The sequence below is a fragment of the Eremothecium cymbalariae genome, chromosome 1, assembly GCF_000235365.1.
Source record: "Eremothecium cymbalariae DBVPG#7215 chromosome 1, complete sequence".
NCBI lineage: Eukaryota > Fungi > Ascomycota > Saccharomycetes > Saccharomycetales > Saccharomycetaceae > Eremothecium > Eremothecium cymbalariae.
In genome coordinates this window covers 437943-462747 of record NC_016449.1, presented here as the reverse complement: position 1 = coordinate 462747, position 24805 = coordinate 437943, and the positions used below count along the sequence as shown (strand labels likewise).

The 24805-nt window shown below is 41.4% G+C and overlaps 8 protein-coding genes across 8 annotated transcripts; 6 read left to right on the top strand and 2 right to left on the bottom strand.

Annotated features, from left to right (window-relative positions):
- Positions 1–665: 665 nt before the first annotated feature.
- On the top strand, positions 666–4730 carry Ecym_1222 (uncharacterized protein; the record flags this gene model as incomplete). Its single annotated transcript, XM_003644238.1, has 1 exon — positions 666–4730. One exon carries the CDS (start codon positions 666–668, stop codon positions 4728–4730), a length of 4065 nt encoding a protein of 1354 aa, XP_003644286.1.
- A 766-nt stretch (positions 4731–5496) lies between these two features.
- Positions 5497–6660, top strand: Ecym_1221 (SIS domain-containing protein; the record flags this gene model as incomplete). The annotated part of the gene is made up of 1 exon (XM_003644237.1): positions 5497–6660. One exon carries the CDS (start codon positions 5497–5499, stop codon positions 6658–6660), a length of 1164 nt encoding a protein of 387 aa, XP_003644285.1.
- A 1896-nt stretch (positions 6661–8556) lies between these two features.
- Positions 8557–10743, top strand: Ecym_1220 (SKN1/KRE6 family beta-glucan synthesis-associated protein; the record flags this gene model as incomplete). The annotated part of the gene is made up of 1 exon (XM_003644236.1): positions 8557–10743. The coding sequence occupies one exon, from the start codon at positions 8557–8559 to the stop codon at positions 10741–10743; it is 2187 nt and encodes a 728-aa protein (XP_003644284.1).
- A 1055-nt stretch (positions 10744–11798) lies between these two features.
- Positions 11799–14876, top strand: MCM6 (MCM DNA helicase complex subunit MCM6; the record flags this gene model as incomplete). Its single annotated transcript, XM_003644235.1, has 1 exon — positions 11799–14876. The coding sequence occupies one exon, from the start codon at positions 11799–11801 to the stop codon at positions 14874–14876; it is 3078 nt and encodes a 1025-aa protein (XP_003644283.1).
- A 793-nt stretch (positions 14877–15669) lies between these two features.
- On the top strand, positions 15670–18378 carry GPH1 (glycogen phosphorylase; the record flags this gene model as incomplete). Its single annotated transcript, XM_003644234.1, has 1 exon — positions 15670–18378. The coding sequence occupies one exon, from the start codon at positions 15670–15672 to the stop codon at positions 18376–18378; it is 2709 nt and encodes a 902-aa protein (XP_003644282.1).
- Positions 18379–19463: 1085 nt separating this feature from the next.
- KEX1 (serine-type carboxypeptidase) lies at positions 19464–21287 on the top strand (the record flags this gene model as incomplete). The annotated part of the gene is made up of 1 exon (XM_003644233.1): positions 19464–21287. One exon carries the CDS (start codon positions 19464–19466, stop codon positions 21285–21287), a length of 1824 nt encoding a protein of 607 aa, XP_003644281.1.
- Positions 21288–21756: 469 nt separating this feature from the next.
- Ecym_1216 (uncharacterized protein) lies at positions 21757–22572 on the bottom strand (the record flags this gene model as incomplete). Its single annotated transcript, XM_003644232.1, has 1 exon — positions 21757–22572. One exon carries the CDS (start codon positions 22570–22572, stop codon positions 21757–21759), a length of 816 nt encoding a protein of 271 aa, XP_003644280.1.
- Positions 22573–23521: 949 nt separating this feature from the next.
- On the bottom strand, positions 23522–24352 carry CHO1 (CDP-diacylglycerol-serine O-phosphatidyltransferase; the record flags this gene model as incomplete). The annotated part of the gene is made up of 1 exon (XM_003644231.1): positions 23522–24352. One exon carries the CDS (start codon positions 24350–24352, stop codon positions 23522–23524), a length of 831 nt encoding a protein of 276 aa, XP_003644279.1.
- Positions 24353–24805: the final 453 nt, after the last annotated feature.

The window sequence follows — 24805 nt, the reverse complement described above, 5'->3', positions numbered from 1 at the left end:
TCGAAGAGGTATGGTATTTGAGACCAAGAGAGGCCAATACCACTTGGAGAAGGTTTGGTGCGCGATGCTATGCATAATGACAGAAGGAAGGACGTCGATAATTTTGAAAAAGTTTCAGGACACGGCTTTTGTTGGAGATGAGCAGTACAAGAGAAAACAAAAAGACAAGGGACGGGGCGATGTGTTACCAAGAGAAGTATATCAGCTGGGGAGTTGGAGTGGGTAAGTAGGTTCTTGTTTTTTTCGTTCAACTGTTCTGCCGGCTCTGTGTTCTGCCGCTTGTCGCCTAGCGGCTTGCTTTACATATAGAAGATGAAGACAGTATCGTTTAAAAGAAAAAGGGCGGCGTGGATATATATGAACAGGCTTGATTTTGCCACTTTTGTTGGTTTGAAATATATGTGTGGTATAGTTCTTGTGGTGTAAAATAGTTGAGTAGGCTCGTCTGTAGTAGTAGTACAACGAAACCTTGTGGGATGGCAGGAAGAAACAAGTTGAAAACGTGAATTAACAAGATGGATGATATGTATAAAAGTTGGTAATAGCAGCTGCAGAGAGTTGCTCTGGAGCAAACAAGAACGTGTGTATCGTCTGATTCGATCTACTGTTAGTTAGCGTTTGTGTGTAAAGTAAGAGCTTAGAGAGAGGTAAAGGGATCTTTTACAATGGCTTTAGACAGCCTCTCAGAGCAGTTCAATCCCATAAGGGATTTGTGTTTGACAGCAAAAGATAGTACCATTTGCGGGGGAAAGAGAGATGCCGAATATCAAGGTGCGACTGCGATCCACAATATTACCTTCAGGGCAGAGGGAGGACAGGTAATCTTGCTAGTCGGGGAGAAAGCTTCGCAGGTGCTAAGGAGGTTAGAAGTGGGAAACTCCGAAGTTATGGTAAGACCTGCAGAGTCGCTTAGGGTAAATGAGTACAGTTACCAAGATTTTGCGATAAGGTATCCGCAGCAGATTATTTATGACAATGGACGAGACCTCCATTTTGAGCACCTGACAGTGCAACAGACAGTTGATTTTGTTGTGGATTGCAAATTTAGGTGTTCAAGGCAAGCTAAGCTTTCAATTAGAGATACATTGCTCAGCGATTTTAAATTGAGCCATACCCGTAGTGCCTTAGTGGGCAGCGAGGGATGTGTCGCGGCAGGGAGAGGAAGTGGTGGCATCTCTACAACCGATCGGAGGAAACTCTCTATGATAGAGGCGTTTCTTTCTAGAGGGTCCTTATACTTTTGGAACGATTCTACCAGAGGATTAGATTCATCTGGGGCACTGGATTTTGTTCAATGCTTGAAACGGATGGCTCGTGTGACGCAGACAATAAATTTGGTGAATAGTACGCAGGCCGGAGAACAATTTTTTAGAGAGTTTGATAAAATTTTGGTGATAGTTGGGGAATACCAAGTATTCTATGGGTCTCTGGACGATTGTTTGGAATTCTTCCAATCGTTGAAGTTCTACAGGGATCCGAATATTTTACCAGGAGAATATGTTAGTGCAGTTGCCCATGGGTTGTTGAGGAGTCCGCTTGTGAACAGTGATGTCGATCTACATAGATATTGGGTTAGCTCAGCGTATTACAAGGAGTTGTGCGAATCTATTGTAGACGTTGAACAAAAGTGCAATGGTGTGGAGCATGCTGCCAGTAGCCATTCTCCTGTTTCTATGGTGAATGTGACTAAGTATTGCTTTGTACGTGCTTATAGAAGGACCATTGCAAACAGATTTTGTACGGCCATGCGGTTGGCCGTAGTATTGATCCAATCCCTAATGTTCGGATTGTTGTTCTATGATACACCTAGGAACGCAATTGGTTCATATTCCAGAAGTTCGTTAATCTTCGTCACATTGGTATTCTTCACTGTATTTTGTTTAGCAGACATACCTGTCTCGTTTGCTAAAAGGCCCGTAGTCGCAAAGCAGACCAAGCTGCATCTTTACAGGCCATGGATGGAACACATCTCTAGTACTTTTTGCATCCTCTCCTTCAATTGGGGGTTGATATCTCTATTCTCAATGGTGGTTTACTTTTTGGCCCACTTTCAATATGATTTCCAGAGGTTCTATACCTTCTTTTCGACGTTATTGCTTACGAATTTCTCAATGTACTTCGTGTTTCAAACCGTCGCTTATGTCTCTCCAGCTCTTTGGATTGCCAGAGTAGCCAATGGTATTATAGTTCTGGTTGCCGTAACCCATGCTTCCTATGTTATTCCTTTACCATCGATCGGGCCTTTGTTCAAATGGATTGCATATCTTAACCCGTTAAGATATGCAATGGAGACGATGCTTTCGAATGAATTAGTGAACCTAGTTTTGGATTGTGAAGGTAATGAAATACCTCGCGGACCTGAATATGATCAATTGGACATGTCGGAGAAAGTTTGTGCTTGGTCCGGTGCAAAGTTGGGACATGCATTTGTCAGAGGCCATGAGTACCTAGAAGAGGCTTTGTCGTATTCATACACCAACACGAAAAGGAATTACTCAATACTATTAGGCGTCGTGGCTTGGTTTGCCATGACTTCGTTATTGAGCTGTGAATACATCACACCGATCTATGCTAAACACCGATTTGAAGACTACTATACTCGGTTTAAAGGCAGGAACAGTTTCCTGACAGTTATTATAAGCGATCAGAAGGCAAAGGCCGAGCAAAGGGAAGATGAGGTTCCAGATGTGTCTGACGAGATTAGTTCAGACAGCGACTGTGGATCTACTATTGATGAGCGGTTTATCAAGAGTGATATTTTGAGCCATTCGATATCTAATTCAAGTTCTATGCAAGACGTTGTTCTCGGTAGGGAGACACCCCTTGTATCTTGGAAAAAATTGACCTACGCAATCAACGGAAGCCATCTTATTAACGGCGTTTCAGGATATTTCAGGCCAGGATTGACCGCCATCATCGGCGAGTCAGGTTCCGGAAAGACTACTCTTCTAAATATTTTAGGAGGGCGTATAGTACGGGGTCTTGTTACTGGAGAAGTGTTGGTCAACGGAAAGCTTATCAGCGACAAGCACACCTTTCGTCATAATAATGCGTACGTTTATCAGCGAGATATTCATCTTGGTTTGCTGACAGTTGGAGAAACGTTGGAATTTTCAAGTAGTTTGAGGGGTGACGGAGATTATACTTACGTCAAGAAAATTTCGAAGTTGCTTAAGTTATCCAGAGGTAGGTTGGTCAAGGATTTGTCACCAGCAGAGAGGAAGTTGTTGTCTATTGGTATAGAGCTTTCAACGAAGCCGTCACTGGCGTTGTTGCTAGATGAGCCTTTCTCTGGATTAGATCCTCCGGAGGCTGCCTCAGTAATGGGTGTTTTGAGGACACTTGCTAAGAATGGTTTTGCAATCATCTGTACGCTTCACCAGCCTAGCAAGTATCTCTTTGACTCTTTTGAAAATGTAGTTATATTGAATAACAGTGGCGAATGTGTCTACTTTGGATATTCCAGAGATGCAATTGGATATTTTGGTAAGGTTGCAGATATGTTATGTGAAGGAGACGAGAATCCTGCCGATCTCATACTGGATGCTGTTGAGCACACTCACGGAACCATTGACTGGGCTAAATTATGGGCGCAATCTTCTGAAAAGGTTTTGGTAGAGGAAGCTAGGAGATTCCTAGAGACCCATGCTGCCAAGATATCGTATATTCAAAACCCTGTCGTTAAACGTTCCTTGCCTATGCAGCTATTATTGGTAACAAAGCGGCAATTCCTATTAATCTCGAGAGATAATGGTTACTTGTTTTTAAAGGTAGCCTTTGGAGGAATTATTGGGTCCTTCATTGGACTTACATATTGGAAGCAGGACGGAACTATTGCTTCGATGCAGAATATTCTTTTTGCTGTGTTCACATCATTATGTGTTTGGTATCCTTTTGCAAGGCATATCCATGTTAAGGCTCTAGAGACTAAGGAGTTGTATCTTGCTCGTGAGATGAAGGCGAATACCTTTTTTTGGCCGGTAATGATTGTAGCCCAGTTTATTGTCGAACTTCCTGCAACTCTTCTTTCTGCTGTGATATTTTATCTGACCTTTTATTTCTCTCTCAGGTCTGGAGCACTGACGTCTTCTGCCAACGTCATGTATTTACTCAATTTCTTACTCTTTGGACTTTACCAACTCACTTTCGGTCTTTTAGTGGCTTTTTCCTGCACAGATTTGCAAACTTCAGGGTTGTTTTCAGGCATTTCGTTGAGTTTAATGTCATGTTTTTGCGGGGTTATTCAACCATTTGCAATAATTCCAGTATTTTGGAAGCTAATTTATCGGGTATCACCATATACCTACTTCATGGACAGTTTAGTTAGCCTTCTATTGCATAACCGCAATGTCGAATGCCATCTCTACGAAATGACGCCTGCTTTACCCACTGTGGGTCAGACCTGCCGTGAATTTCTATCACCACACATCGCCCTACATGGCGGTTACTTGGTTAACCCTGACTCTGATGTACTCTGCAACTATTGCATGTACTCGAAAGGCGATGATTTCCTAGCCAAATTTAATATGTCATATAGCCATCTTTGGCGTAATATGATAATCTGTGTCCTATTCATTTGCTTTAACATTATTGCTACGTTCGGTGCATTTTATCTCTTTTCCATACTAAAAGCCTGGAAACCGTTTCAGGAGAGTTTGCAAAGAGCACTAGACTTTGCCACCTTAAGGACTACTATAAGACGCACGATTCGCAGGGTTGCAATGTGTTAATAATTAGAATTTAATTTAAATTAAATGATTTTTTGACGACCCCCCACAACCCTATATTAGGCATCGTAATAGTATATTTCATCATCCCAAAGCACAGAGATGCACAAACACATCACACACAAAAACTTAATAATTAATTCCAATGCTTAATTAATCGTTTCTAGTTCCTGATAAATTTTATAGAAAAATAAATGTAATTTCCAATTGCTCCTGATTCATAAAGAAAGAACTTCAAGGGAAAATTAACTCGTCTGTCTTCCTCTCGTTTGCGCTGCCAGATGTGGCAGGCTAAATCACATCTGCATAATTATACATTAATGTATAACATATAATTTTTGCGCTTTTCTAGACGCCTCTTTCATTATAATGAAGAGGGGGACTATGAATGATTAATAATCTGATTTCATTACTGAATCCAAGTTGTTTTCATGCTACATTTATCGCTTAGAGCACCTAAAAGATAATCGGCATTTTTATAGCTAGTCTGTATTCACACTTATACTCATCCTAAGTTAGGATGAAAACCTAATTAAATTATACCTACTTATCAGTTTTACATATCATAATATTTCGAACGATTAGGCTATATTATGCCGTAATCTTTATGCGTATATTCAGGGTTTATGGACTTGTTCTTTTTACGATCAAAAATACCGTCTTTTTTAGCTATATAATAGCTCCTAAAGAAAAGCGAACTAAGTTATAGAAAATTATTATCAAGTGCAAATCGTAAACGTCATTACGCATAACGTATTTAGCTAGAATAATGAATTCAGGACGTCCTCTTAAGAGAATTGGTAATACAACCAGGGAATCGATGGATATCGATGTAGATTTTGATATCGTTTATCACAGGTTTACTGATTTGTTACATCGCCATTCATTAGCAATTAAAGAGGCATTTCTCCATTTTAGGGATATTGATAATAAAAGCTTCTATGGATGTGATGATGATCATGAAGGTGGAAATGGAGTGTATGACTCTAAAAGAAGGTTTTCGGCTGTTTATATGACCATGCTTCGTGCGCTTCAAGATGGTCATAAAATTGTGTTTGTTGCGTGTGGGAAGTCATTCCATATTGTTGGTAAGACTGTCGCTACTTGTCACTCGTTAGGTATTCGTGCTGGTTTACTTCATCCTTCCGAAGCTATGCACGGTGATTTAGGTCTTGTATCTAACGGAGACACCATATTACTATGTTCTCATAGTGGTGAGACCGAGGAGCTCATCAACATGGCTTCTTACATAAGAGCTATGAATATTGCTCCTGATTCTCCTTATGTTGTGGTTACTGGTGCAGCCCATTCCCGTCTCTCCCAGCTTGCAGACCATGTTCTCTACATACATCTCCCATCACATCTTCGCGAGTCATCTGCCCAGGCTGGTCTTAACGCACCAACTATCTCGACGACCTTAATGTTGTTAACCCTTGATTGTCTCTGCCTCGCTTTAAGTGACAGAGGTGGTTCCTCCTCGTTTCTACAGCGTAGGAAAGCCGCATTTGACCTATGCCACCCAGGTGGTGGCATAGGCATCCAAAGTAAAGCAGCTCTTTTAACTCAAGCAAGTAGTAGCGATGCTACTACCACGAATACTGTTACGTCCGTGACTACAACAGTTCAGGATAACACCAAGAAGAAGAAGCCTGACCTCGCTACAGACCTCAAAATTGCAGAATACACCGGCAACGAAAGTTTGCTGCAATTTTTGGACATGATAGTCTCTCATGATTACATTAAGGTCGAGGGCTACGTATACCCAGCCGATCTCTTACAGCGTCGTTACACCCACTGTAAACAGACAGGCACTTCTTGGACCGTGATGATGACCGAACTAGCCCCATCTACAAACTCTGCCCTTTCTTCCAGACAAATAAGTCAGCCGTATCCCCATTATGCCCATCCCTCTACCACCATCGCCAGTAAATGAGCGGCGGTATTTCGTAACGACCGTACATCACGTGACTGTTATTTCAAGATGTATTTTCCTGGTCTAACATTCCGGACTACTATATTCTAGACTAACTACTACTGTTACACAACGGACGACATAGTTCTAAAGTAAACTTACAAGGTTCAATTAACGTATACAAAAACATTATAGATAGGTAGATATATATATAAAATATATCTTTACAAATTTATATGGTAGTATTCACTTATTCCTTGGAAAATCTTTCTTATCTCTTACGTAGGGAGGGTTGATGGTCGGCTGATTAACAGGTTACCTAAAATTTGGAACGTCATAGAAATCAGGGCCCTCTATCGTACCCATCTCCGTCACTTATTCAAGCCTTCTAAATAGCTCAGATCACTTCTAGTGCCTACTCATCGTTACGGCAGTCTGGTATTTGCTATCACCCCACGTGACACAAATAGTGATCTCCAGCACGTGACCAAAGCACGTGTCCAACAATGACAGTTGGCCTAGTCGGATACGGCGCTATCTTATAATGCCTAATAATCGAGACCAGCTAACCATTTAGTAGAAATAAGATGCCCTTTCCCTACAATGCGGTTATAAATAACCTACAATGGCTAGACACCCCAAAAATAGTCGAGTAGCCATTCTAGGATACTAAAATAATTGTTATTTATATACTGTTATGTTTAACAAGGATATTTCCTCTTCAGCTCATCAGCCATATCAAATCAAATGTCACGTGATACCATGCAAAAGCTAATTACGTAATAGCTCACCGGTATAAAAAAGAAACAATACATATAGCCCCTCCTCTCTGGCTCCCGTATAGTGGTCCATCAACCAACCACCTTCGAGGACCAACACCTCCGTCAAGCAATTAAGCAGTAAGACAGCTTGCCACTAATCTAGCCAGCCAGCCTTGTTTCCCTTTCCTACATACATCCAGCTTGACAATATATATATATATGTTCATTAAATTTACTACCCATTTTCTCACACATTTCCGCCAAAAACCCTTGTAAAACCCTACGTAGCCCTTTATCGACCCGGTTTCTTATACTCATCGCCTTTGCAAGTCTGGGAAACACGTTCTTTTCTGCTGGCAAATATATACTAAAGCACAATAGTAGCAGACTTTTTCCTCGAGCTTTTGTCGTCACCATCTATCCATCTCAACTGTCACCAGCCAATCAGGTAGTAGTCATTTTATATAACAGGTGTGAAATTAAAAGGAAACCTCGAGAAAAGGCGTTTAACGTAAGACCAAGGAAAGCGGCGAAAGCAGAGGGAAGCAGAGCCGTCAATCCCAGCTGAAGTATAATTAAAACAAATTTATACGATAATACGGTTTCCGAGAAGGGCAGTGCTTTCTTTTGGCCAATCTCTTTTTCTGGATTATAGTATAAGGAGGGAAGACGAAGACGTCAGAGACTGAAGTAAGAACATTATTGAAAAAATAGAGATATAGACAGGCAGAGAAAGAGAGAGCTTGGTCAGGAGTGAGAAAACAAGAAGAACACACGTAAACTTATTGGAAAGAATTCTGTGTCTTTTCTTTTGATTTTGAGCGACAAATTGAGGAACAACGGTGTAAGAAGAAGGATTTTAGGAAAAGGAGCAAAAAAATAAAAAAATTTAGCTAGTTTTATTCGTGGACAAGTTGAAATAAGTGGAACAGAGAGGTATTATTTTATAAGTTAACAGGTATCAAGAGAGCTAGCAAGAAGAGATAAGTGATCGTGAGTGAAATTTATTTATTCTTATTGCTGTCGCCTGGTCCAACATAGATATAGAAATAACGAGAGAGAGAGAACACAACGGACAACGGTTGGAAAGGAAAACATAAAGATAAAATTATTTATTATTATTATAGAAGGAAAAAGTTAGAATAAGAGAGTAGTGATGTCTAGAAGACAGTTGATTGGGGATAGTCAGCCGGGCAGCTCACGTGTACCGGAAGGACAGTTTGTTCAACAGGGCGGACAAGAAGGCTCACGTGGACAGTTGTCAGTTCATAATCCGTTTTTAGATCATGATGAATTACATGATATTTCTCAGAATGGGAGTGAGGCTTCGTTGTTGCATGGTTTGGATGGCCGTGGAGAGGAATTAAGGGGCGGAGGAGGGGGAGGTGGTGGAGTATCTGATTATCGAGGGTACTATTCTCGGCAGGCTGCTGGGAGTGGTGGTGGTAGTGGCGGTGGTAGTGGCGGTGGCGGAGGAGGAAGTAGTATGATGGAACAACAAATGGTGATGGATGTTGATGGACAACAACCCTTTCCTGGGAGGGCCATCTCGAACAGTGATATTATGTCGCCTCCGGCTTTTGATCGGTATCCGATGGTTGGGTCGCGGGTTACGTCGATGGCGTTGAATCCAGGCCAGGGGCAGATGCAAGGACAGCAGCAAGGTAGTGGTGGGTCTGGGGGACGGCACGGGAGTAATTTATGGGGCTCATGGGGATCTGAAGAGAATTCGATGTCTTCTTTGACATCATCGAATCCGTTCTTGGGAGATCAGGACTTTTCACCTTTTGGTGGGTATCCTGCATCTTCCTTCCCATTAATGTTGGATGAGAAAGAAGATGATGATTACTTACATAATCCGGATCCTGAGGAGGAGGCTCGGTTGGATAGACAAAGATTCATACTGGATTTCAAGCACATGGACAAACGTTCTGCAGGTGGGTTTTTTGGTCTCCTGTTCATCTTTATTGGAGGTCTTGTTATGTTTATTGTTCTACCAGTGTTGACATATACTGGAGCAGTAGATAAACTGCATGGTAATACAGTTGAATTACTTTCCCCTTATGAGTATCCACAGTTATCGGCTATTAGAACGAGTCTTGTAGATCCTGATACTCCCCAGAGTGCACGCACAAGAAAAGCTAAAGATGGATCAGATTGGCAGTTGGTCTTTAGTGATGAATTTAATGCTATAGGTCGGACTTTCTACAGTGGTGATGATCAATTTTGGACTGCGCCTGATATCCATTACGCTGCGACAAATGATTTAGAATGGTACTCGCCTGATGCTGCTACGACAAATAACGGGGTATTGCAATTACGAATGGACGCCTTTAAAAATCATAACTTGTATTACAGGTCGGGTATGCTTCAGTCGTGGAACCAAATGTGCTTTACACAGGGTGCTTTAGAAATATCTGCTAATTTGCCAAATTACGGTCACATAGCAGGGCTATGGCCTGGGTTGTGGACTATGGGTAACTTGGGTCGGCCAGGATATTTGGCTTCGACAGAGGGTGTATGGCCTTATTCATATGAAGCGTGCGATGCGGGTATCACTCCAAATCAATCTTCAGCTGATGGTATTTCCTATTTGCCAGGTCAACGTTTGTCATCATGTACCTGTGATGGTGAGGATCATCCTAATCAAGGCGTTGGTAGAGGGGCCCCTGAACTCGATATTCTTGAAGGTGCTACAGATACTCATATAGGTGTAGGTACAGCATCTCAATCCATGCAGATTGCCCCTTTCGACATTTGGTACATCCCAGACTACGAATTTGTCGAAATTTACAACACCTCAATAACTACTATGAATACCTACTGTGGTGGTCCTTTCCAACAGGCAGTTTCAGCAGTGTCTACTTTAAACACTGCATGGTACGAATTTGGCGCAGGAGCTGGATATTTCCAGAAATATTCAATGGAATATTTAAATGATAACTCGAAGGGTTATGTGCGTTGGTTTGTCGGTGACTCGCCAACTTTCACCGTTTATGCGTCAGCTTTACATCCAAATGGTAATGTTGACTGGAGAAGAATTAGCAAAGAACCAATGTCCATTATTTTAAACCTTGGTGTTTCTAACAATTGGGCATACATTGACTGGAGAATGATTTTCTTCCCAGTAACAATGTCAATTGATTATGTTAGATTGTATCAACCGAAAAACGCTATAAGTGTGACCTGTGATCCCAAAGATTACCCTACTTACGATTACATCCAAAATCACTTAAATGCTTACTTTAACCCTAACCTAACCAAGTGGGAGTCCGCTGGCTATTCGGTGCCCAAGAATATGTTGACCGGTAACTGTAAAACGTCAAAAAAAATAAACTCGTAGGAAAAAAATTTCACCTCTCAAATAACAGATTGAAGTGGTTACAATAATGAATACGAATTCACATTAAAAACATATTCTCTTCCCCTTACGATACCGTCATTATATTGGGTTTGGTTTCATGAATATTAGCAAGCATTGTAATAAATTATTCTAAGAATCCTAATGGTTCGACGACGATGCAACAATATAATTCCCTAATAATATATGGATTACAAAAACCAAGAACTCTACAGCTGAAAAAAATAAGAAACATTAAGCATATACCATTAACTATCAATCATTTATTGTCTGCAACCTATGGAATTTTTTTTATAATTCCCTCACACTTCCAAATGCCCCAGCACCACTTCATTTGTTTTTCTTCACTAGTTTATGGACTGTTCTATATCCACTGGTTCTTTTTTCTGTTGTGTCCTTTGCATTTTATATTACTTCAGAAACAGAAATTTTTTGAATTCCAATCTAGTGTACCTATATGGATGTAATTATCACAAAACCTTCAATAAATCAGTTTACCAACCCACCGTTTTCCCATTCTGGATACATTTGTTTCACTGTTATTTCACCAAGCTCACTCGTTTACTTGATTCATTTCACGCTCTCTCTTTGACTACGAATTCAGGAGTCAGGGACTTGGACATTATGTATCCTATAGTAGAAGATATATACCATGTAACACTCATTGATGCTTCCATTTTATTGAAGTGTTACTAGAAAGATATTGACATTATAATAAGGGCTTGACTGTAATGCGCTGTCACCATCCTATGTCCGAGCACCGCTGCCCTCATTAATTTCTTATGTACATCCTAATACAGTCAAAACAGCAATCCAACCAATCTCAAATATAGATATATAGTTGACTTTTAGATACATCGTCATTCTTGTAAAGATTCCTTAGCCTTATCTGGAATATTAATTAAAAGACATCCGTCCGAAGCGACAGTTGAAACGAAGTTTCATGAATTTTCATTAAATCTTCTCTGACACGAAGTAAACGTAAGCTGAGAGGTGGTAATCCAGGGAGTCTTTGTTGTTAACGAGTTATCATAAAGATGTCTTCGCCTGCTCCATCAAGTCCGTTTATTGCAGGCTCATTGAATACCTCTAGGGCGATGAATCAGTCTTCACAGCCTCCATCTAGCATTGGCGGAAATAGTTCGCAATTTGGAGAGATGGGTGAACCGGCTGAATTTCCTTCTTCGCAGGCAGGAATGTTAGGATCTGGATCTGGGATATTTGATTCGCAATTTCAAATGGATTCGCAACGTTCACAACAAGTTCAGAATCGTGGGGAAATTATTGATTCAGATCCATATAGGGACAATGCTTTTGGCGATGAGGATGAGCATTCAGCTGCTAATGGGATTAAAAGAAAGAACTTGAATGCAATTAAAAAAGTGGATGATGTAACTGGAGAAAAGGTACGGGAAGCCTTTGAACAGTTTTTGGAAGAGTATTCAATCAATTCTGAAGACACTGAGAATAGCGATCTAGTTTATCGGGCACAATTAGAATTTATGAACTATTATGAATTGAGCACTATGTATATCGATTACAATCATTTGGCTGAACGGGAGAATGGTGCATTGGCTCTTGCTATTTCTGAACAATACTATAGATTCTTACCTTATCTGTTGAAGGGGTTGAAGAGATTTGCGAGAAAATATGCACCAAAGTTGTTAATGTCGTCTGATTCGGTGATATCACAGTCTCAATATGATCTCGAATCCCAGTTACCTGATAATGCATCACAACGTCCAAGTAGTGCTCTGGGATCTCAGCAAGAAGGACAGTCGGGTGCTGCCACTGGGGGTTCTACTACATCAAATTTGGAGCAAACCGAGCGTGTTTTCCAAATCAGTTTTTTCAACCTACCAACTGTTTTCCGTATTCGTGACATCAGAGCTCATAAAATAGGGTCCTTAATGACCATTTCAGGCACTGTGACCCGTACTTCAGAAGTCCGTCCAGAGTTGTTTAAGGCAAGTTTTACATGTGATATGTGTCGTGCAATTGTGGATAACGTTGAACAAGTTTTCAAATACACAGAACCCACATTTTGTCCTAACCCTTCCTGTGAAAACCAAGCATTCTGGACATTAAATTTGGGGAGATCCCGGTTTTTGGACTGGCAGCGGGTCAGAATTCAAGAAAATGCGAATGAAATTCCAACGGGCTCTATGCCACGAACGATTGATATTATTTTGAGAGGCGACTGTGTAGAACGAGCAAAACCTGGTGACAGATGTAGATTTACCGGCACAGAAATTGTTGTCCCTGATGTGACTCAACTAGGACTTGCTGGTGTAAAACCTAGTTCTGCTCCAGATACGAGGGGCGTTGCCAGAACAATGGAAGGTTTGAACTCTGGTGTCACTGGATTGAAAACTCTTGGTGTGCGTGATTTGACATACAAAATTGCATTCTTAGCATGCCATGTTATGAGTGTTGGTAACTCCAATAATCCGTTGAATGAGCAGCCAATCCGCGAGTTGGACATCAGTATGCTTCAACAGCTGAAGGATGGTGTTGATGACACAGAGAGAAACCAAGAGGTATTTTTGAATAGCTTAAGCTCAGATGAAATTAACGAGTTAAAGGAGATGGTTAAAGATGAGAAAATCTATGACAAATTAGTTCGCTCTGTCGCTCCTGCAGTATTTGGACATGAGACTGTGAAAAAGGGAATCTTGCTACAAATGTTGGGCGGTGTTCATAAGGCTACTGTAGAGGGGATTAAACTAAGAGGAGACATCAATATTTGCGTAGTCGGAGACCCTTCCACTTCCAAGTCCCAATTCTTAAAGTACGTCTGCAGCTTTGCTCCTAGAGCCGTGTATACTTCGGGTAAGGCGTCATCAGCAGCAGGTCTCACAGCAGCAGTTGTAAAAGATGAAGAAGGTGGGGATTTTACAATAGAAGCGGGTGCATTGATGCTAGCGGACAACGGAATATGTTGTATCGATGAGTTTGACAAAATGGATCTGTCTGATCAAGTTGCCATTCACGAGGCTATGGAACAGCAGACGATTTCGATAGCAAAAGCTGGTATTCATGCAACTTTAAATGCTAGAACGTCGATATTGGCTGCGGCAAACCCAATTGGGGGTAGGTATAACAGGAAACTAACTCTAAGAGGTAACTTAAATATGACTGCGCCGATTATGTCAAGATTTGATCTTTTCTTTGTAATTTTGGATGACTGCAACGAAAAGATTGACACCGAATTAGCATCCCATATTGTTGATTTACATATGAAACGTGATGATGCCATTGATCCGCCTTTTACCGTAGACCAACTGCGCAGGTACATCAAGTATGCGCGCACGTTCAAGCCTGTCTTAACAAAGGAAGCACGACATTTCATGGTAAACAAATACAAAGAATTGAGAAAGAATGACATTCAAGGCTACAGCAAGTCGAGTTATCGGATCACAGTTAGACAACTGGAATCCATGATAAGGCTCAGTGAGGCCATCGCTAGAGCTAACTGCGTGGATGAAATTACTACAAGCTTTGTAGCTGAAGCCTATGATTTATTACGACAGAGTATAATCAGAGTTGACGTTGATGACGTAGAAATAGACGATGATGAAGTCGAAGATCGATCTAAGCCAGCCTCTTCATCACAAACCACAACCGATGGGCAACAAAGTTCCTCCCAAATCGAAGGAGAACCCGATTCTGTCGTCCCTGAAGCCACTGCTACTACCTTAGAAAGACCGTCTCCTTCTAATCATAAGAAGAAAGTGAAAACTGCCATATCGTACGAGAAATACGTTGAAATGACAAATTTGTTCGTCCACAAGATTGCAGATAATGACAGAGAAGCAGGATTAGAAATGACTGCTGTCGAATTGGTAGACTGGTATTTGCTTCAAAAAGAAATGGACTTAAATACAGAAGCTGAATATTGGGCTGAACGTACACTGGCATTCAAAGTTCTAAAGAGGCTTGTCAAAGACAGAATACTTATGGAATTAAGAGGAAATACTGAAAATATCCCCTTTGATGTCCCAGAAGAAATCCTACGAGAAAGGGAGAGAATAGTCTATGTGATTCACCCCAATTCCTCCGTGATGGACGAGCTGGTACAGCGCCAACAAGAACAAAATCAAAGCAGGAGCTAAAAACGTAGTACCGGACTACCCAACTCTTTTAACTTCGGTTATTACTATATTAATTACAATTAATACACAAAAAATCTCACAAATTTCTATACATTTGTGTATGTGTGTTGTATGTGTCTCTACGTCTTCGTGTGTGTACGGACGGGCCTATGTACTTAGGACTTCAAACAAACCTTTCACATATGGTGGTAACCCAACATGTGAGTAACATGTGATGCTCACTCTAACATCAAGTTAAATTCGGAATATATACTATTTATAAGATAAAATGGCAGGCACATCGAGGTCGTGCGTTGCCCCACGATACCTCCCATAATAGGAACAAAAGTAGTTCGAAAGGACAAACTTACAGACTAATATTATTCGGATTTATCCGGTATAGTCTAATTAGGATCTATTTTCGAGGATGCAGGGGATTCAAAGGAAAATTGGTACTAAACGCCTAGTTAACATAGAAGAGAGACCGGAAGGGGGGGTTTCGGGAACATACGTGGGATTCAGGCGCAGCTCGTTCATTGGGTAAAGGAATATAGGAAAAGAAAGCAATATTGAGAGTTTATTAAAATATGAATGGTTGGTTATATGGCGGTGGTATGGTTTAATTTGGCGGAGGTGTATGTAAGGCTTGAGGATATTTAAAAAAGGATGTATCAGAGTTGGAATCGGGGGACATTGGGAGAGACGTTTAGTTATTGCGTGAAGTATATAGATACAGTAGTATAGAGAGGTATAGCTAGATAGGTCGAGAGCAAGTCGATTGAGAATTTCAATAGAAAGGCATTTTGAATAAAGAATGGTCCAGACTACTGCAAGAAGACCATCCCTAAGTGGGTCAACTTCGAATGATCTAATTACTGAGGAGCCATTCAAACCTCGTAGTTTAGCGCGGCGTCTTACTGGGTTTTTACCTCAAGAGATTAAATCTATTGATTCTGTGATTCCATTACAATCGAGAGAATTATGGAAGAAGCATGAGGTGAAGAAGTTTAATAATGGAGATGAGTTTCAGAGAAAGTTCATCCAGCATGTTGAGACGACTCTTGCGAGGTCTTTGTATAATTGTGATGAATTAGCTGCCTATGAGGCAGCTTCAGAATCAGTGAGGGACAATCTTATTATTGATTGGAATAAGACACAACAGCGGGTGACTGCCAGAGACCCTAAGAGGGTTTATTATTTGTCACTAGAGTTTTTGATGGGTCGTGCTTTGGATAATGCGTTGATTAATATCAACACAGGGGACGAGGGTGATGAGACATCACGTGAGATGATTTCTGACGCAGTTGAACAACTTGGATTTAGATTAGAGGATGTTTTGGATCAGGAACCAGATGCTGCTTTAGGCAATGGTGGTCTTGGTCGTCTTGCTGCTTGTTTTGTTGATTCCTTAGCTACTGGGAATTATCCAGCGTGGGGGTACGGTTTACGGTATCAATATGGGATCTTTGCCCAAAAGATTATCGATGGCTATCAAGTGGAGACGCCAGATTATTGGCTGAACTTGCGGAACCCTTGGGAAATTGAGAGATCTGAGATCCAGGTACGTATAAGCTATTATGGCCATGTACACAGAGAACAAGGATCTTCGACGTTATCTCCAAGTTCATGGATTGGCGGAGAGCAAGTTTTGGCGGTGGCTTATGATATGCCCGTTCCTGGGTTCAAGACTACAACTGTAAACAACTTGCGGTTATGGTCTGCGAAGCCCACAACGGAGTTTGACTTTGCAAAGTTTAATGATGGAGATTACACTAATTCTGTAATTGACCAACAACGAGCAGAGTCTATTACTGCGGTTTTGTATCCTAATGACAACTTTGAGAGCGGGAAGGAATTGCGATTAAGACAACAGTACTTTTGGTGTGCAGCATCGTTGCATGATATCTTACGTCGGTTTAAAAAGTCTCGCAAACCATGGAAAGAATTACCTGACCAAGTTGCTATTCAACTTAACGATACGCACCCAACTCTCGCCGTAGTGGAGTTGCAACGTATTCTCGTGGATTTGGAGAAGCTAGATTGGCATGAGGCTTGGGAAATTGTGACCCGCACGTTCTCATATACCAACCATACGGTGATGCAAGAGGCATTGGAGAAGTGGCCTGTTGGGCTCATTGGCCATTTGCTCCCTCGTCACTTAGAAATTATTTATGATATCAATTGGTTCTTCTTGCACGACGTCGAGAAGAAGTTCCCTAAAGATGTGGACTTGCTATCTAGAATTTCAATCATTGAGGAATCATCTCCGGGACGTCAAGTGAGGATGGCCCATTTGGCGATTGTGGGTTCACATAAGGTCAACGGTGTTGCTGAATTGCACACAGAGTTGATAAAAACGACCATCTTTCAAGACTTTGTGAATATCTACGGTGCCGGTAAGTTTACTAACGTGACGAACGGTATCACACCACGGCGTTGGCTGCGCCAAGCGAACCCCCAATTGGCGCAACTCATTTCGGAGACTCTAGAGGACAAGAGCGACCGTTATTTGCTAGAAATGTCAAGGCTTACTGGACTGGCAAAGTATGCAGACGACCTAGAGTTCCAGAAGCGCTGGGATGACGTCAAGTACCATAACAAGGTGCGTTTAGCAGATCTATTATGCCGCCTGAACGGAGGGGTAGATGTGATAAGCCGTGACCACATACGCGACACATTGTTCGACATACAGGTGAAGCGTATCCATGAGTACAAACGCCAACAGTTAAATATATTTGGCGTAATTCACCGGTACTTGTCCATGAAAGAAATGCTTGCCGAGGGGGCCTCAATCCAGCAGGTCGCTGCAAAATATCCTCGCAAGGTCTCATTCTTTGGCGGCAAGTCCGCACCGGGCTACTATATGGCTAAACTGATTATCCATCTGATTAATTCCGTTGCAGCAGTAGTAAACAATGACCGAGAAATCGCCGATTTGTTAAAAGTGGTCTTTGTCGCGGATTACAACGTCTCCAAAGCTGAGGTACTTATCCCAGCCTCGGACCTGAGCCAGCACATCTCTACTGCCGGTACCGAAGCTTCAGGTACCTCAAACATGAAGTTTGTAATGAACGGTGGTCTGATCATCGGCACCGTGGACGGTGCAAATGTCGAAATTACAAGAGAAATTGGAGAGGAAAACATATTCCTATTCGGCAATTTGGCAGAGGACGTTGAAGAATTGCGTTATAAGCATCGTTACCACAATGTCCCATTACCAGAAACGCTTTCGCGCGTTTTGTCCGTTTTGGAATCGGGCGCCTTCTCCCCAGAGAACGTATCTGAATTCCAGCCCTTGGTAGACGCAGTACGTCAGCATGGCGACTACTACCTGATTAGCGATGACTTCGAGTCCTACCTGGCGTCGCTAGCCCTCGTTGATGATGTCTACCACAACCAACGCTCCACGTGGCTACGCAAGTCTATTCTCTCTGTTGCTAACGTCGGATTCTTCAGTAGCGACCGTTGCATCGAAGAATATGCAGAAACCGTATGGAACGTGGAACCAATACGGGAGACCTGAGAGCCCTATCCATATAATAAATAACTACGGCAGTACTAGCCTGATTTGATTACATATATATCTACACTTAAATTTTACTACCAGTTCTAAACCAGATCACGTGATGCACCATCACGTGATCCAATCCACCTGCCGCTCGCCACATCATATGCGCGACGTCGTTCCACAACAGAAAGCGCGTCCCGGTCCAGCTACAGCCCTCACGTGCTCCAGCCCAGCCACCACCTGCACGCCGGCAGAGAGCCCCTTCGCCGCACGGCCCCCCCGCAAATGCTTCTGTTCCACCCACTATCATCGACTGGGCCCGCAAACCCCCACAACTCCCGCCCACATCGCTTGTCCAACCGTCCAACCGGCCCCATATACCCAAAGCTCGCATTCTGAACCTTACTGGCTGCCTAACCACCCGTACACCACGCCACACGACAGGGCGTCTGCCCATACAATCGCACTTTTCCGAAACACGCATGAAAAGGACCGATTTCCACACTCCCTTTCAACTTACCTGTAGCATCTCGTAACGACGAATATCTTGCCACATCTCCCAGCCCATCTGGCCCAGCCGGCGTCTGCTCCCGCGCTGAGGTATGCCTTTCCTTTTGTTTTACATGGTGCTGCTACAAAAAATTGTCTGGCCGCAGCGTCGTCTTCGAAATGGCGTAGTAATTTCGCTAAAATGACAAGTTTCTATATAGTGTGAATGGCTCTTGTGGACAGCATTATTAAAAGGGAGATGATAAGCCAATATTGGCCTTTTAATTGTTTCAAGTTTTTTATTGATAATTCAGATAGCATTGGGAAGGTCTAAGAAGAAAGGCCCGATAATAACAAGGCAGGGATTAAAATTTTCATTTAATTCTAGCTGCTAATTTTAATTAAAAAATAGACTGTTAGTTTGATTATAAAAAGGAAGGTTAGTGTTGGTAGGCGTATAGTAACATAAACTTAGAAAAGACCAGGCTAGAATTTATTAGTTTGATTTTGAGTTTTATTTTATTTTATTTTTTTGTTTTACATACAGAAAGAAAAGAGCAGGAGGAGAAGCATTAGATATATATAGGAAGAGAAAGGAAAGTAGAAGGAGGATGCAATTTAGAAGGGTATTGGTGATGACGGGAGTGCTTGCGTCGCAGACGCAAGCACTCCGCAGTCAGGAGGAATACCGTGTCGCATCAGAGTTGCTTCCTGGGGTGTCGCAGCTTAATAGTAAATTGGTTCCGGAGATGCATGCTGGGCAGCTTCCGTTACGTGGAGAGGATGAAGATGGCAAACGGTTGTTCTTTTGGAGGTATGCTGAGGAGGTTAATGTGAAGGATAATCGCAGTAGCAGTGATACTTTGATAATGTGGTTTAATGGGGGGCCTGGCTGTTCTTCTATGGATGGGGCTTTGATGGAGCTTGGGCCGTTCCGGATTGATGCTAGTGGGAAGGTTATTCTGAATGAGGGATCGTGGCATACCAGGGCGGATTTGTTGTTTGTGGACCAGCCTGTGGGGACGGGGCTTTCAGCACGGGGGAGAAATGGGAAGTATGATAACGATTTGTTGGATGTTGCGGATGATTTCATCAAGTTTTTGGAGAACTACTATGCGGTTTTCCCTCAGGACCGTAACAAGAAGTTAATCTTGACGGGAGAGTCTTATGCTGGGCAGTATGTTCCATATTTCGCTCAGGCAATTTTGCTGTACAATAAGCGACTTGTTAATGAGGGCAAGGTGCCGTTGGACTTGACTGGTATGATGATTGGTAATGGCTGGATAGACCCTGATCATCAGTCGTTGTCGTATCTACCGTTTTTGATGGATGTTGGACTTATCCATAAGGAGGATTCGTTCTTTCCGGATGCTTTAAAGTCTCAAGAAGCCTGCCAGAACAAAATAAACCAGCAGAATGGTCATTTTTCCAACCCAGAGTGTGATCAGATTCTTGATCAGCTTGCTTCAAACTTGCGGAACCAAAGCGCGCCTGAGAACCAGCGGTGCTTGAACTTCTACGATTACCGGATCCGTGATTCGTACCCTTCTTGTGGGGTCAATTGGCCTCCTGATTTACCCCATGTAACCAAGTTCTTCAACACTCCGGGTGTGCTTGAAGCTTTAAACATTGCTGAGGGTAAAAGTAACACTTGGGAGGAGTGCAGCAATGATGTATATAATGCGTTATCGAATCCTCGTGCTGTTCCTGCAGTGGACTTGCTTCCTGGTCTTCTAGACGCTGGTTTGGAGTTGATATTATACAGTGGTGACAAGGACATTATTTGCAACGGTCTTGGTGTTGAACAGCTCATCCATGACTTAAAATGGGGGGGCTCTACCGGATTTACGCAAAACGTGCACCAGCACTCTTGGGTACATGAGTACTCAGGATCGGGAGGTAAACAAGAACCTGCGGGTTTCATTCAAACTGAGAGAAACTTAACATTCATCACTGTTTATAATGCTTCTCACATGGTGCCTCTGGATGTACCTAATGTCAGTAGAGGACTTATCGATATTTATCGTAACAGAGCAATCGATCAGTTGAAGTTAGCCAATGCAAGTGTCATAATTACTCAAGACTCCTTGGAAGACAGTAAAGTGGTTGAAAAGGCCAGATTATTCAGCGCAGTTCAGGCTAGAAATGATGGAATCTTTGAACACGAGCGTCACGGCCGGTTTACCTTTTCTGTGATTTGTCTCGCAATATTTTCATTTGTGGGTGTTACCGTATACTATAGTATGTTTGGTACACAGGTTCCTAACATTCTCAGACGTTCTCATGAGAACGTGGATGCTGGTAAGGTAGTGACTGAATGCTTCGAGGATGATATTGAGCTTGGTATAACAGATTTTTCGGCGGAAGAATACAGACCTAAAAATAATACTAGGGGAATGAAAAAAAACGGTTACGTCAGTCTCAATCAACCTTGAGTTTGTCCACCAGATTTCCCTCATTTGTTTCAAATGGTGAAACGACTTTAACTACTTATGACCGACATACATTTAAGAAAAGGGATAAATTTTTCGTGCTTTCAGTGTTAAAACAAAACTGGTTGCAGATTTAATAGACTTACATTTTTGTTCTCTTCAACCAGGTAAAACTGGAGAGAACTTAACTAAATATGGATATTCTATGAGATAACTGAAACAATTAAGAAATGCATTATAACGTAATAGAAATGCATGAGTTTACTATATATATAATATATAATAAGCTACTAAAAAAACATTGATTTTTATTTTAGTTCATTCTTTTTCTCCCTCTCCTTTTTGTTTTGAGATATATTTATCTATCTATCTTGGGATAATAAAGGTACGCAATGGAGATTATTATTGCATTATCTCATGCGTATATCCTTACAATATAATGAATGTTTCGGGAACAGAATTGTGCTTATCGTCATAATTTTCTCACCAGAACTGCTCTACTATTCAAATGTCTTGCCGCTTTCTTTACACTGTTCCACAGGCGTACGCATTTTTTAAGGTATTTTGTAGAAGACACAACGCTTTCTGACTGTTCTTTCTCTTGGTTACGTGTAATACTGTTGTTTTCTTGCCTACTGGCATTATGAAGTGCTTGGATATTCAGCAGTATCTCAGGACTTTCTTGTACTCTATACCTACTGTGTTTGCGCTGTTCCATGCCAGTGGCCATGTCGTCCATAAACTCAATGTACGGTTGAATCATCATACGTACATATTCCAATGAGTTAGAATTCGGAAAGTTGTTGTAGCGTTGCATATAATGGAACTGTTCGTGGTCATCTGTAAACAAGAAAGTTGCGTCAATCATATTGTTCACCTTTGATGATGCTGTAATAAACATAAAAGGTGGCAGGCCTTGTTTTACCTTCTGGGCACGGCAATAATTGCTGATTGCGTCATTAACCCGAATGATATCACTGCTGTTGAGAATACAATTGTCTGGTTGAACCGGTTCTAGAACAGCCATCTTCTCTAATGCCTGTCCATAACTCATCTCCATTTCTTTGGTCCAAAGGTTGCACTGCGACGCTTTAGTAAAAGTGGAAGATTCAGACGTAATCATCGTGGAAGTGCTAGTAAACATCGTATCCGAGCCCACTATAATTTCGTCGAATTCAGAACAGGAGAGTGCTTGTTCAGTGATACTTAACAAGTATCGTTCTTCAGAAGAATAAATATCATTACCTGGCCGTTCACATCTTTCGGCCAAATAACCAGTGAACGTCATCTTTTATTCAATCTTTGCAGTACCAACGATACCCTAAGAAATGACTATCGTATTTTATCCTTTGCGATTCTAAATATGACACCTTAACTAGACCACACTACACCTGGCCTAACTTGTTGGATGATTTCTAAGGACAACTTAAAGGCAACTTCATTCCAATGGCCTGTTTATAAGCTTTTCTATCTAAATATATTTGAAATATATGCCAAGATAAAATTTCCCTGTAGACGTTAACTAGACTCGATGGCGACAATACGGATTATGTCAGCTCCGAAACATATCAAAGGGCTATAGTCACTACACAAACTCCAGGAAAAAGACAAACCACCTCCAAGAACAAGCACATATAGTGTAAATGTTATATAAAAATGCCGTCAGTTTATTGAAGAGTTCAAATATTAACAAGGGAGCAGTTTATCCAAGTGACAGGTTATCTAATAGAACAAAGATACTTCTTCGATAACACTAGAAGTAGACTTTCTATATAGAGAAGAAATTTATGTAACCTAGGATAGACATAAAAATTACGATTATCATCGGTAACAAGGTAGGCCAAGAAATGCAGTATAATAATTCGTATTTTTTTTACTCTGCAAGGATGGAGTGGAGTATTTCTACAAGCATCCACATTACCAGTGGAAGTAACTCCGCAAGTATAATAAATGAATAACACTTAGAAACAAAGTAATATCCGGCCAATGCTGAAAAATCACACAAGAGTAGTCTTTATACAAGAGAATAAGTGTCTAGCACATGAAAGCTTATCCACTAATCAATGAATCATCATATTAATACAAAAAAAAGTTACCATCAAATTTTGATTTGAAGAGCAGCTATACATATTTAGTGTGATATATATATAGTAGATATTATATATAGTGTAGAAATGACATTGCTATATGTACAGAAAATAATGGACCTTATAGACTCACAGTAAGAAGAAATATAATTAAGGCTTTGGGATTTTTAGGCTTTTAGAGATCATCCCACAACCATGTATGAAAAAGATAAATACGATAGGATGACATTCATACCACTCGCCGCGAGCGAATACACCCAACGGAATATTATTCTCGATCAAACCATGACGCACCAGATATGCCATGAACCCAACTATAAACAACGAACTAGGCATGGGGAAACCTTCAAAGTATTTAGATTTCCCAGTAAAATCCTTCGGCATTTGTGCGACGGTAACATTGAACCGGGCCAACCGAGCCAGACCACAGAGCACAAAAAACGAAAGAAAGAGCACGTCTATTGTCGTTTGGAAACCAATAGCAAAGGCGACCGTAGCAGGTGCCACACCAAAAGATACCAGATCAGCCAACGAATCCAACTCTTGACCCATCAATGAGGCCCTATTTCTGAGTCTCGCCACGCGCCCATCGAAGAAATCAAATAGCGTCCCCATAAGAATAAAAAAATGTGCTCTTTGAACGTAATGTGCTTTCCCTGTGAGAGTGAATCTTAAACAACTTACAATAGAATAGAACCCACAGAACCCATTAAGCATTGTAATATAATCTGCAACATGTAGGTTCCTAACCATGCTGAAATGGAAGTCATTGCTTGTAAATTTCTGGATATCCTTTTCGTTAGGCGGGTTTAAAGGAGAGGTGTCGAGTGAAAACATACTTGATGCTCTTCTGCTCAAAGGACGATGCTGGAAATCAAATGTATCATCATATTCTGTATCAGATATCAAGACACTATTTTCTGCACTTTGCGTAGTTGGTGATTGAGACCGATTCCTCTGTGTTAACCTTCTCTGCGACATAGATAGATCCTTGGAGAGAAATTCTATATATTACCTATGACTCCAAAAAGCCCTATTCTGTATTCAATTCTAATAAAACAGTCACCTCTTGATGAAGGTTTATATGAAGAGAGAGAGATAGAGTTGTGCAGTGTAGGATGATCGGTGCCAACTAACGGGGGGTTCAACTTACAGTTTTAGAAACTTTAATCAGAAAATTTTCATTAAGAGCTAAATGATTCTCTGTCTCCGCCTCGTGAAAGGAAGAGCCAGGAACCAAATGGTGATCAGAATTGTGATAGACGAATGAGATCACATGGTGTACACACGTACGACGCTTTAGTAGGAATATCTATGATCACATCAATAGATAAGGTTTTGAGGAGGAGTATGTGGGTTGTATACACAGATACACAAAGACATGAAGCAGTATAAATTGATCGAGTGGGGACTATACATACACATTTAAATACC